Raw genomic sequence first — 14551 nt, 5'->3', positions numbered from 1 at the left:
AATATGTGTCATTGTATAGAATGTCTAAATCAACGAATCACATACGCTTTAGAGTGAGTGTGTGAAGTGGGTAATTTTTTTAAAAGCCTAAAGCAGTTTCCTAAGATTTAGCTACTAAGTTATAGACAAGCTATGATCTGCATTTTTGGAAGGAGTTCCTATCCAAAATTATAGATACTTAATGTAGTGACATAAGACTTCTTACATAAGGAGAAATATGTGAAGTTACAATTTTTAGGTAATAATTTTCTTTATAATCTTGTGATGTTGCAATGCTCTTGTTTTAATTATGTATAAATTAAATTTGTACGTATTCACATTTATTAACCACTGAAGTAGAGTTTGAAATGCTTGGCAGTTTAGTTCGGAAAGGACCTCAGTATCTGGTATCTTATCCTGCCAGGTGATCTTTACGATCTTCCTAAGACACTTCAGATGGAAGAATTTGGTTTCCTTGCATGGTGCTGATATACTTTCCAGGATTTACAGGCATAAACAATGAGGTCAGCACAATGGCTCTGTAGACCTTCAGTTTGGTAGTCAGTCTAATACCTCTTCTCTCCCGAGCTTCCCTTTGAAGCCTCCCAAACACTGAGCTAGCTCTGGCAATGTGTGTGCATCAACCTCATTGTCAATATGTACATCCCTGGAAAGTACACTATCAAGGTTGTAACTGATGGTTCCATGTATGGGTGATGTGGTGATGGCTGATGGAGCCCCTGTGTTTTTTTGATGTTAATTGTTAGGCCAAAAGTAGCACAAATAGCAGAGAATCGGTCCATACTTTGTTGCATCTCAGCGTCAGAGGCTTCATTGAGTGCAGAATCATCTGCAAACAGAAAATCATGCACCAACACTCCCTCCACTTTGGTCTTGGCATGTATCCTTTTCAAGTTGAAGAACTTACCATCAGTGCAGTACTAATCTTGACACTGTGTTCATCCTTATTGAAGGCATTTGACAACATAACTGAAAACATCATGCTAATGGGAGCAAGCACACAGACTTGTTTTACTCCATTAGTGACTGGGAAGGCACAGGAGCATTGTCCATTATCTAAAACCTGGGTGAGCATGCAGTTAGGAAATTGATATACAATGCTGATGAACTTCTCCAGGAAACCAAATTTTGACATAATTTTCCATAAGCCCTCATGATTGACAGTATCAGAGACCTTGATCAGATCTACAAATGTTGTATACAGACCTCTGTTCTGCTCCTGGCATTTCTTCTGGAGTTGCTGGGCAACAAACACCGTATCGACTGTTCCTCGGCTCTTTCTGAAGCCATACCAGCTCTCAGGTTGATGACCATCCTCCAGGTGAAGGATCTGCCTATTAAGGAGGACTCTGGCAAGAATCATGCCAGCAGTGACTAAGAGAGAGGACCATTCCTTCCCCCTCCCCTCCCCCCGAAGATTGGCACGATACAGTCTGTTTCCTTTACCTTTATAGAGATGGACAATGGAGGCATCCTTAAACTCCTGGGGGATAATCTCCTCTGGCCATATAACCTGGAAAATTTCAGTCAGCTTTTGCATGAGCGATGAACCTCCTACTTTGTATACCTCAGCTGGAATAGAGTCAGCACCAGGTCCTTTGCCACACAAATGGAGCCTATTGGCATTCAAAGACTCTTTTTCACCTAGGGACAGATTGACTTCAGCCTGAGGTAAACTTCAGCATTGATTGATGATGGTCTGTTGAGAACACTATGAAACTGTTCAGCCCATCTTTCTAGGATCGTGTCCTTATCTCTAGTCAATGTGGTTCTGTCATCAGTGAGTAGTTGAGATGCACCACAGATCTTTGACCCATAAATAGCCTTCAGGGCATTATAAAAGAGCTTTGGATTGTTACTATCAGAATAAAACTGAATTTCATCTGCCTTCCTCCTGACCCAAGAATCCCGCATCTCTCTAAGCTTCATTTGTACTTTACTTCTGAATAGAGTTAAATGCTGCCTTCTTAGAGGTGGATGAACTATCTTGCTGGTAAACCCTGTGGAGTTCTTGTTTTTCATTTAGCAACTTCTGAATTTCCCCATCATTTTCATCAAACCAGCCTTGGTGTTTGTGAGTGTTGTAACTCAGATGAGCAAATGCAGTGCTGTACACCAAATCTCTGAAAGCTACCCACTCCTTTTCTCTTTCACTTTCTCTAACTATGCTGGCTAAACTTCCCCTCCAAGTTAGCAGCAAACTGTTCCTCTTAGAAAAGAGCTCTAATCTGTTAACATTAATTCTTCTGGTAGTCATTTTACCTTGGGGATGACCCTTTTGTTGAATGTGAATATTTAGCTTGGAGATGATAAGTCTATTACCTTTGTCACTCTCACATCTTGATTATCTCTTCTTATAAACACATTTTCTGTTAAACGCCTGTTATCTGCTGTGAGGGTGCATCCATGAGGTTTTATTTCGTTTAGAGTGGAAGGCATTGTTGGTAATGGGGTCCTGACATGTGTAAGTCTTCAGTAATTATGTGACCATTACTGTTGCTGTTTCCAGCTCCATTCGTTCCTAGGACTTTCTGCCAACTCTGGTAATCTGACCCTTCTTTAACATTAAAGTCACCCAGAATTATAAGTTTGCCCTCTTTTGGTACATTGATGATAAGGGTCTCCAGGTCTTCATAAAATTTTTCTTTGACCTCATCTGGGTTCGTCACGTTGGGAGTATAGGCACTGATGATGGTGGTGTGACATTTTCCTGTAAGTGGCAATCACATTGTCATGAGCCTCTCAGTCATTCCTTTTGGAAGGCATACAAGCTTTCTAATTAGATTAGTTTTGATTGCAAAACTTACACCTGCTTCACAGCAGCCTCTTCAGAAAAATGTATATCTAGCTCTGACTTCAGTAACCTGGCATTCATTTGTCTGCCTTGTTTCACTAAGTACTGCTTTTTAGATGTGATACTTTCTGGGTTCTCTTACAACAAGAGTTGTTCATTTTTCAGGTCTAATGGATTTTGTGTTATCTGTAAATGTGTGCACATTTCATGTGCCCATCTTGAATAGACTCATCTTTGAAGATGTTTTCTGTACTTTTTGTGTGTGTGTGTTTGAACCACAGGGTGAGATCCCTACCTACCATGTAAGTCCAGGGTTGGGTCAGTAGACAGTTTTTAGGACACCTTTTCTAGCCCATTCCTCACACCAGGGAGGCGAGCAGTGTGATCCTTAAAAGGCAGCTCAGACATCCAGGGGGCTGCTGAATCCTACTGCTGATTCCAGTGAGAAGGTGACCCTGTGGCCTGGGCCACCTGTGTACAGGATTTACACCTCCCAGTGTATCCACACCTTTTGCTTTGTCAGTTGTCTGTCACCACAGTACTTTGAGATATAGGTAAAAATAGCAAAATGATATGGGTGATGTCTTTTGATTCATGCATAAATTATTTTAAGTGAGGCAGAGTTGCATGAAATTGTCCACCTCACTCTGTCCTCCAAAGTCATGACAGTCAAGTGGCAGGACAGAGTCAAGATGCAGTGGATGACCTTGGCATCTTCAGTGTCTAAGTGAGCTCTAAGTGCTCCACAGAGCTTGCTTCAGCTGCCTTCATGATAAATTGTTCTCATCAGCCCATTCTACCAGGGGAAGTCTTCATATGCTTAGGGTAGATACCCCGTCCTTCCCCCTCTCCCCCTGTACTCCCCTCTCCCTGCAACTCATCAATGGGCTTGAGATCCCTCTGGTACCCCCAATCTGGTTTAGCCAGTCTGGAGAAATGATTTTTACTGGGGTGTGGCCGCTGTCCATGCTACAGCTTCTTGGAGCCACAGGTGAGAGTTAGGTGGAACATATAGACACCAAAGGTGGAAAGCAACCTTGAAAAGGGCTTGGCAACCTTCACGTCAGAGGTACTAGTCTTCTCTGAACACATCCCACACCCTACCATATCTGATAAGATTATCCATTAGGAAATCCTTCACTAATCTATTTATCATTACCAGTCTAAGAATCCTTGGGGACCTCAGAAGTCTTTCAGTTCAAAATTCTTTGAATTCAACAAAAATTCTTTCCACCATCCTTAAATGCTTTCCTTTGTTATTTTTTTCCTCAAAACTTCTAAACACAAATGTCCTGTTCCCCTTGCTCCCCACTCCCTCATTTAATGTTATTTTTTACCAGTAATAAGTTATTTTATATTAAATTTGCTCAAATATCAGTTGGGAATCAGAATGAAGGAAAACCTTTTTTTTTTTTTAATTTGTATGTTATTTTAGACCTGGGAGCATAATCATCAGAATAAAATTCTTTTTACAAAAGAACATTTTGCAAATTAAACCAGAGTCCACAAGGATTTAAATAATACACATTGTTCCAAAAAGCAATTTAAATTATTTTAGGCTTCATTGATTTTTTTTGTTGTTGTTAGAATTTCAGAAGCCCAATCAGCTAATCCATTTTTACTAAAATTGGTGTACATCTATTTCAAGCATGCACAGTACGAGAGTCAAAATCAGCACTAAATAGTGAGCAAGTCATATGATTAAATATCCTGAGGACTAGGTGCAGCTCAACATATAGCCACATATATTTGATATTTACATACTTAAATGATTTCCCCTGTCACTGGGAAAGGGGAAAGAAAAGTCTAGAAAACTTAAGTGTAACTGGATTATTGTCAGTTGTAATAATAAGTTATTTTTCATGTTCTATTAACAAATTGGTTCCCTAAGACCTGCTTTGAATATTAAGCTATGAATATAAAGCATCTGATTTTTCCCAGTATAACTGTATGCTTACTTATATTTTGTTGGTTAAATTTCCTCTGACCACTAGAGGTCTCTAGGTTCACTTGTAATATGGGGCCACTCACAATAAAGTTGTTACAGAAGCTCTGCTCCTTTATATTCAGGGTTTGTTTTTTTAACAATAAATGTAGGAGTCATGTTTTGTGCTAAACAAGTTTTATTTGTTCAGTAGCTTTCATGTAACTGACATCTTTTTTGTCTATAATTGTCTCATATTTTGATAAATGTTAACAAGCATACTTTTAAATGTATTTCCACATAGGAACACTCATTTCTCATATTTTTTTCTCTGTTCAACCACAAATATTTTCTTTTAATGTTTTAATGACTTAATGTCTATAGAGCACTATGCTTAGAGCTGAGGTCTGTGAAAAGTGTTGAGAAAAAAAACTGCTCAAATGGAGCTAACACAGCTAAGGAATAATACACAAATATTTCAGTGAGTTTATTGTGTGATCATTGTGAGACCTTGTATCAGATGTAGACTTTAGTTCTCATATCTTCTCATCAAATTCTGTTCTAGTCTTCTCATAAATCTTTTGTAAAGGATCCATCTGACATCTCAGGGGCCTTCTTTTTTAGGTCTTTTAATATTCCGTTGGTATAATTCAGGATTTGGGCTGTTACCCTTCAGTCTCACTACTCAACTTCTCAATTTACTTTTCTATACAGACATTTCCTAGATGATACTTTAATTGCCATTTCTTGTATTCAAGTCAGGTACCACCTACTTAAACCAGATTGGATCAACTATACCCAGGATGCATCTGTATCACTCTGTTGCCTTTATCTTGTTTCCATTTAATTTTTCTTGCGTAATTTCAGTGACTATGGATTTTATTGAAGAGGGACTAGCATTCTTGTATAATACTGGTGTACCAGCATTCTGGGACTTTCTATACACTTGACACAATGTTATCCAGAAGGTTTTGGAGGACCTCACTATTTATGGGGAGTCTCTCCCGCTGAGGACTTTGTAGCATATTCTCTATGACAGAGGCTCTGTGGAGCATATCCTCTCTCTCTTATACTTCATTTGGCACTGTGAGCAAAAAGTTATCTAGATTGAATCCATTAAGGAATCTTAGATCATATTCACATATATATGGGAGAAAAACTTGTAGGAAGAGAGCCTTAAAGGTTTTATTTTATTCTACTTAAGGAAATTTTTAAAAAATTATAAATGTCTTGAGATCTTGTAAACTGTATTCCTTTCAGTCAGTTATAATCATTTCAGCAATTCAGCTAATATTTAGTAAGTATTTACCATGTTTTGAAAAGCACCAAGGCCCTGAGCTTAGAGTCAGGAAGACCTGAGTTCAGATCCAGCCTCAAACATTGACTCTATGACCTTGTCAAGTCATTTAATCTCTTTTTCTCTCAGGGTTGTTGTGAGAATCAAGTGAAATGATATTTAGAAATTGTTTTGCACATTGCCTGGAACATAGTAGGTGATATTTAAATGCTAGTTGTTATTGTTGTTATTTCTTCAAGGGGCTTAGATGAAATAGAGTAATTTCAAAAGTGAGGTAGCATTAACAATGGACATCAAGAACAGACTTGGGTAGGAAGGACTACCTCCTTCATCTGTGTCTTGAAGAAAAGTCAGGATTCTAAGAGATTGACATGAGAAAACTTAGCACCAATCAAGAAAATATTTATTAACTGCCTTTTGTGTGTCAGGTACTACACAAAATGCTGGAGATAAAAATAAAAGAATGGGTTGTAAAACCAGCTTGTAAGGGATTGAGAAATGTGTTGGGTGGTGAGGAAATAAAAGCAACTATTGTAGAAGTTTGAATGTGAAGGGAGAAAGAATATAGAATAATTGCTTAGGGGATAGCAGATCTAGCTAATTGTTTTTTTTAAAAATGGGAGTAACTTGAATTTTGATAAAGAATTTATTTAGTACTTGTGGCATGTTAGTCTCAGAGAATGTAATTACAGGCAATTGAAAAAGTTGGAGCTTCCACATTCTAATGGAAAAATACAACACATAAAAGAGAGCTAAAAATTGTGGGAGGGATATTGCACTCTATAGGTGCTGGTGTAACTTGGTATTTGCAGGCAGATACTGGTTCTTGACAACATAAGGAGAAAACTCCCTATCAGAGCTTAAGTTGGTTTCGAGAGTGGAATTCCTTCCTCCCCCCGCCCCCAACTCAACAGGTGAAGAGTCGCTGGGGGTCCAGCCAGCAATGTCTAGCCCTCCTCCTCCTCTTTCCTCCCCTCCCATCTCCTCTTGAGTAAAGGGGCAGTGGACCATAGTCATCTGAGTGTTCATCACCTCCTCCAGCTTTGTGGCGATAAAGAAGAAACAGCAAGACGTAGTTTGTTTTCTGGAAGCCAACAAGATAGAATTTGAGGAGGTAGACGTCATAATATTGGAGGCGTAAAGTCAGTGGATGTACAGGAACATTCCTTCAGAAAAAAAACCAACTCAGGGCAATCCAGTGCCACCACAGATATTTAATGGAGATCGATACTGTGGTGATTATGACAGCTTTTTTGAGTCAAAGGAAAGCAACACAGTCTTTTCATTTGTAGGCCTGAAAGCAAGATTGCCATCAAAGGCAAAGCAGAAAGAAAACTAAGAGGGCAGAAGCACATTTGGAAGAACAAGCGTGGTGTTCAACAAACAACCGCTGATCTAAGGGATCGCTGGGATAAAAGCCACTGAAGAAGTACTTTCCAAAGATGTGGGACTACTGGGTGTTAAAAAAAATGTAAATGAAATTGACCATGTGATGGATTGTTCCTTGTATTCTGATTTACCAATGTTTGATGAGATGTCTTGGGGGAAGTCTCTTCCTGGGTAATTGATTGTTTTCCTTCCTAGTTTCAAAGATAAATGGATGGCGGTTGCCAGATGATAAATGTAGCAAGTAGTTACTTCTTATCTCTTATAAAGGGACTATATTTTTGAAAAGGGAGCTCTTGGTTAGATGTATTTTGTGTATCCATTGATGAATCATATTAAATGATACATTTGTATCCAAAATTCTTGTGGGAAGGAAGGAGGCAAAGATAATCACTGAAGTGGAGACAGTATGGTTTGGATCTGATGGCCGGGAAATTGGGCAGAGGATTGACTACCAGCATGTTTGTGTGACTGAAAAGATGGTCTTCTCTTTAAAAAAAAAAAAATTTTTTTTTTTTGTAGAAATCTATTCCTTATTTTCTTAATAAATGGTTATGCAGTTCATTCTCAACCCTATAACACTTCCTGTGAAAATAGTTTGGTTAAAAATTGCCCAAGGGCACAAATTTTATTACTGTTTTTCCTCCTGGATAGTTTCTCTTGGAATTACTTCTCTTTTCCACTAGTATTCATATACCGTACCATATCTTTCCTTGGATACCAATTTGTCAGATTCCATGAGTGTCTAACTCTTTTATTTTCTTTTTTCCTATTCTGTACCCTGAGTTGCCTGCCTCTATCGTATTTTGTCAGAACCTAGGCTTTATTTAAGGAAAGTGAGGGTTGAGAAGAGAAATATGAAAAAATAAAATGGGGGGAGGAATCAGAGAACATTTATTCTTATCACAGTGATAATTTTATTTTAAATTACATTTCTTTGGATCTCTGAGTCTCACAGCATTAAGTGACTTTTTTCACTTCCTACCTTTGCTTTGGATATTATTTGTTGATATTTGTTTAAAATTGCACACACAAAGCATCACTTCTGTTTTGACTGTAAATCATTTAGTAGTGGTTTTGGGGCAGATTTGCTCTGTGATAGGAATGTTTTAAATCTCATTTGCATTGTGTTTTTATTCTATTTCATCTTTGCAACTACATAAAAACAGTGTATTTTAATGCATCTTTTAGGAATAATAAGAAAAAACAACCCTATGGGAGTACCTCACTCAATTCACCTGGGATATAGTGTCTACTTCCATGGTAACTGTTGTAATTGTAACTCAGCCATGGGATTTTGGGATTCTTTTGTATATTTTACCTTCTTTCCTCTTTTGTTTGTTCTTAACCTTATGAATTTGGAAGATTTTGCTGCTAACAACACAAGGGAGGTCTGGTAATTCTGATTATATTTTTTATTTATATTTTGGAGAAAAGCACTACTTCAGTTTGGTAATTTTTAACAAAGTGATTTCTGATAAAAAGATCAGTTGATTTCAGAAATTATGCATTGAAATTCTTTTAATTTATAGTTTTTGTTCAGAAAACAATTGTGAATATTAAATCTTAAAGGCAAAAATTGTAAAACTTATACAACTATTTATTAATTACCTTAAAGTAGAATAAAATTTAACCTGTGATAATAGATATAGAAAAATACCTTTTTTAAACCTAGGTTCTCTTACTGGAGGTATTTTTTTTTTATTTGCATAGGATCTAGTACTGGCAGAAAATAGCCCTGGAAGGGACAGTGCTGAGTACTTTATTGTATTTGAACCTCAACTACCAGCTTTATCAAGAACATTGGAACCATACCGCCTGCCATTTATGTTTTATAATGGTGAGTTTTTCAAAACAGGGATACTTAAAACTTTAATCACGTAGTATTCTTTTAATGTGCAGTATAATTATTTCAGGTAAAATCAGGCAAAATTGTTGTTTCTGTTTTTCAGTTTTATTGAAAACATTAATTTTACAGCATAAACATTAAAATATCACTTAAAGTAAGTTATCATAATTTTTTTTTTAATTAGACTTTAGGAAGCAGCAGCAGATGGCAGCACTTACAAAAGAGAGAGACCAGCTATCTCAGTCCATTGTTCTCTACCGAAATTTATTTGATGCCAGCCACCAGCTTATTAGTGAAATGAAATGTAAGTTGTATCATTCAAGTGCAATTGTCAATTATTACGGGGGGGATGTTAATAGCAGTTTGACAACTATATACTCATTAACAAATATGGCTTTGGTTATACCTAAAAAGAAAATGTGGTTTTATGTAGCCAAACTAGGTAACTTAGGGAAACAAATGTGAATATATTTTGACAACACCTCCACTCTTCACTTGTAGAAATATATTTTTAGTGATCATTTTCATTTTTGTATAGCACTGACATAATCATTAGATTGTTTGCTTTCAGAATATTAATGAACCAAAGAACAAGGGCAATAATTTTTATTATTTGTTCCACTGATTTTTATGAAGGTAAAGCAGTGATAGTTTATTAGTTAAAAATATGGCCTGATAGATCATTTCTCCTTGATAGACTTTGACTTCTTGATTATAATAGTTATGTAGTGTTTTGTATGCTGTCTACCTTATTTCATGAGCTTTTGGATGAACACCTAGTGGAAAGAGGGCCACGTATGTGCCTTAAGAATTAGTACAAAAGATGCTATCACTTTCCTAAGTCTTTAATATTGGTAAATATTTTGCCTTCTTTTGATACCAAAATATCATGAATCTAGTTCTCAAGTACAGGATAAAAATTACTATGTTGAACATACAGCTAAAACAATGTTATGACATTTTCATGTTTTAGCATCAAGCTTCAAAAACTTGTAAGGCATATAAAAAATGAACAATCCTTAGGAGACTACATTCTGGGTTTTTTATTTTATTTATTACTTATTTTAGGTCAAGCCCAAGAAGCAGGATCAAAAGAAGTTCATTTGAGGAATGAACTAAAAAAACACCATATGAACATTCCAACACCACCGCAGGTATGTTTGTCAAACATAATACAATACAATAATACAATGACAAATATAATTTGTCGAATTAACACACATGTTATACACACATGTGCACTGGGTGTATATTCTTAAATCTGAAGCCTAGAAAATGGTTTATGTCATAAGATATTTTAGTATTAATCTGAACTTAGTCTTAACAGTGATAAGGGCACTGATTTTTTTGTTGTTGTTGTTAACAGGTTGGATATTGGTTATAGATTACAGTTGTAGTTTGATCAGATGTACTAGATGAAATTATCCAAGTCTTATGTAACATGTTCTCAAATAAGTTCAATCAGCAAATATTTTTTAAGTCTATACAGGATCCTAATTTATGCACATATGATTCAACAACAATAATAATCAAGACCTATATTAATAATTATTATTGGGGCTCATAAACACCTGCACACAAAATTATTATTTCCTGATGGGATCAGGAATGGCTTTATGGAAATGGTACCTAAGCTGTACCTTAAAGGAATATGTAGATTATGAGATAATGTCATTGAGCAAATTATAGACAAAGTGGTTGACTTGAGTGAATAATTGGAAGTAGAAGATGGAATATTGAATTCAGTCATTGAGTAATCATGTATTAAGCACCCACTCTACACTATCCAGGGATGGGGAACCTGTTGTCTCAAGGTCATATATGGCCCTCTGGGTCCTCAAGTGCAGCCCTTTGACTGAATCTAAATTTCTACTGAACAGATTCCCTTAATAAAAGGATCTGTTCTGTAAAACTTGGATTCAGCCCTAGAAGGCCACATGTGACCTATACCAAGGAAGGCAAAAGACTGTCTCTGTTCTCAAGGAGTTCATAATCTAATGGGGGCAATAAGATGCAAATAACTGTATATAAACAAGCTGTTTACAAGATGAACAGGAAATACTCAGGAGAGAGAAGGCAGTAACATTGAGGCAGATCAGGAGAGGCATCCTGTAGAAGGTGGGGTTTTATCTGAAACTTGAAAAAGTCCAGCATTTTGGGGGTAAAGTAATACTAAAAGGTAGCCCATAGTAATACAGTGTCTAATGGGAAAAATCAGATATCCTGTAAATATAAAAAGAGTGAAAGAATGAAAAGGCATCTCTAGAGGTATGAGACAAAACAGTTTCATACAGAAATATATTTCATCCAGCATTACTAATTTATAAACCAACAAATTCAACTTTTTTCTTACTTTTTTTTCAAAGTAAATAAGAAAAAGGATAACTACCTACTTTTCTAGTTTAGATATGCCTTACTGAATTGTTCTTTGAGAATTAGTACTTTTCTCCTGGCCATTGATCCTATTCCAATAAAATGTAAACTCCTTGAGGGCAGAGAAAGTTTTTTCTGTTTGTCTTTACTTCTTTAAGGATTAGCATATCTTGTGTAGATAAGAGTAGCCTTTATTGTTGAAATGAACTGAAGAGTGTGGATGAACCTGGGGCTATTTGACTTTATCTTGTCTAGTACTCTTTACACTCTTCCAAGTTCCCTCTTTTGGTGGCTATTTTTAAAAATTGATGAAACAGTAGTCCCCTTTGACTGGAACGAAGTGTGTGATAGGTAGGTGAACAGTAGGTTGCACCCAGATTCTGAAGGGCCTTTAATGCCAGGCAAAGTTTTTTTATTTTATCTTTGGAGCAGTTATTTGATATCAGAGCACCTTTATTTCATTCTTTGCTCTGTCATTTATTACCTAAGTGAATTCAATAAGTCATTTAGCCTCTTTAGGCGTTATTTCTTTCTCTGTAAAATGAAGGAATTGAACTAAATTATATCTTAAGTACACTTCCAGTTCTAAATCTTTTGCCCATGAAATTTTTGAATTGAGAGTAACATGGGCAAAAACCTATGCCTGATTGTAACTGTTTTAACAGGTACCATGCAGGGTAGATTGAAGAGAGGAAGGTTTAGAAGCACATAGATTTAATCAGGGCATCTGTTGCAGTAGTTCAGGCTTTAGGCTAAAGAGGACCTCAAATTGGGTGTTGGCCATGTGAGTGAAGAGAAAGGGATGAATGCAAGAGATGGTCAGTAAATAGAATTAACTGAACTTGCTAGCTTATTGATTTAGATAATGGGGGGGGTAGGGTTGAGGACAAAAATGAAGAATCTAGGAAAGCTCAATCCAGGTGAATAGGAGTTTGGTGATACCTTTAACAAATAATGAAGAATTTAGAGGAGGGAAGATGTTGACCTTCATTTTGCAGGTATCACATTTGATGGCATGTACAACAATGGCCAGAAACCATTTAACAGACATTTATCATCTACTTTGTATAAGTCTCTGATGGTATCATAATAGGGATATGTATTAGACCTGTGATTTCATTGATTTAAGAAACTCCCAGATAAGGATCCAGCATCCACCAATGCAGGTCTGCATTTCTTTGCAACTTAAGAGTCTTATTTATGTTACCTGTAGTTCTGAGAGGCTAAGTGACTTGTCTCACCTCACATGGTAGTCTTCAAGGCTTCAAGGTGCCTCTTGACGGATGAAGGTTAGTGGGTTCAATATAATATATACACGCTTACATACAATTAAGATAGTGATTTCAGATAGAAGCAAGTGCTAGTTTTTGGAAAGGAGACATGTTGAAGATAGTACTGCACCCATATCTTGAAGAAGCTAGGATTTTAATAGAAATTAAAATATTGTATGTAAGAAATAGCTAGCAAGCCAGCTGAATGGAACAGAAAGTGAATGAAGGGGAATAATACTGTATAAAACTAAAAAGGCAAGATGGCAACTAGATTGTAGAGGGATTTAAATCCTAAATTATTGAGGCTTTTGTAGTTTGACCTAGAGACACTAGGGAGCCAGTGAGGATTTTTGAATGAGGGATTACCAGTGTGGTCAGAACTTTTAAATAGCTTTATGGAAAATGGGTAAGACAAGGAAAAGATTTAAAGTAGGGAAACATGACTTTTGTAATAGTCTAGGCCAAAAGTGATTAGGGTCTGTACTAGGGTAGAAGTTAGGGAAATGACAATAAGGCAACAGATGAAAGAGTTGTCTGTTTTGTCCTCTACTGTAAAACTTGGGGACTTGATTGGGTAATGGATGGGATAAGAAAGGGTAGAATCAAGGATCATTTGAGGTTGGAAAACCTGAGTGACTAAAAATATAATGGTGTCATCAACAGAAATGGGGAGATTTGGAAGAGATAGAAAATTAATTTTTAAGTGTTTTACATTTGAACTGCTTATGGGATGGTTGGAGACATTCAGCAACCAGTCAGTTATGTAGGACAAGAGGTCAGGGGAGAGTTGAGATAGAGTATAGATAAACTCATGAGTCCACTGCAGAGTGATAATAATTGAACTCTTGGCAGTTAATGAAATAACTGAAAGACAGAGAAAAAGATCGAAGCACAAGAGCCTTGAGCAACGCCTGTTTTATGGGTGGGGGTGGGTTGTAATAATAATCTGGTAGGAGACTGGAAAGAAATAGTTGGAAGAGAAGGTGAATCAGGAGGGGAGGAGGATAAATAGTCATGGAATCTAGTGGAAGAAGATGAATATCATGGAGAGCAGAAGTAGTTAACAGTGTCAAAAATTGCAACAAGGTCAAAGAATCAGGAGGAGAAAAGACTCTTGGATTTATCAGTTAAAAGACAATTTCAGTTGAACGTTCAGGTCAGAAACCATATTGCAAAGTAGGGCAAAATGACAGGGTGATGAGCAAATGGAGACAACTTGTAGCTGAACTTTTTAAGAATTTAGTTGTTTTTTTTAAAATTTAAATAAAATATTTATTATTCTCTTTTCCAAAAACAGAAAGTTAAGAAAACAAATTAGATTTTATAGCCCATATAATCTGCAGTTGGACCTAACGCTCACCTTTTCAAGAGAAACATCATGTTTAACCACAGACAAAGGGTCTACACTCTACGAATGCATAATTTATAAAGTGAAAAGTAGGAGAGAAAAAGGATTGGTAGCTTGGGATGCAGAGGCAGAGGCAAAATCAAATGAAACACAAGGACAATTTAAGTGCGCTAAGAAATAGGAGGAGCAAGTAAATAAATAGGGAGAAATTGAAGGTTAGAAATATAAAGTATAATTATCCTTTCCCCATCATGATTTCAGTATATCGCAGGTCAGCATAAGAAATTACAGTAAATGGGAATTTTGGAG

The 14551-nt window shown here is 36.5% G+C and overlaps 1 protein-coding gene across 4 annotated transcripts in view; it reads left to right on the top strand.

Moving 5' to 3' along the window:
* SMCHD1 (structural maintenance of chromosomes flexible hinge domain containing 1) overlaps positions 1-14551 on the top strand; it is a 170307-nt gene that overhangs the window by 129689 nt on the left and 26067 nt on the right. For all 4 annotated transcript variants that reach the window (XM_072604319.1, XM_072604318.1, XM_072604320.1 and 1 more), the window contains exons 38-40: positions 9115-9241; positions 9435-9554; positions 10319-10404. In XM_072604319.1, the coding sequence (XP_072460420.1) occupies positions 9115-9241; positions 9435-9554; positions 10319-10404 (333 nt within the window). The remainder of the gene's footprint in view (positions 1-9114; positions 9242-9434; positions 9555-10318; positions 10405-14551) is intronic.

This window comes from Notamacropus eugenii, chromosome 4, assembly GCF_028372415.1.
Source record: "Notamacropus eugenii isolate mMacEug1 chromosome 4, mMacEug1.pri_v2, whole genome shotgun sequence".
NCBI classification, from domain to species: domain Eukaryota; kingdom Metazoa; phylum Chordata; class Mammalia; order Diprotodontia; family Macropodidae; genus Notamacropus; species Notamacropus eugenii.
Note: the sequence above shows the minus strand (reverse complement) of the source record. Positions and strands in the feature narration are given on the sequence as shown.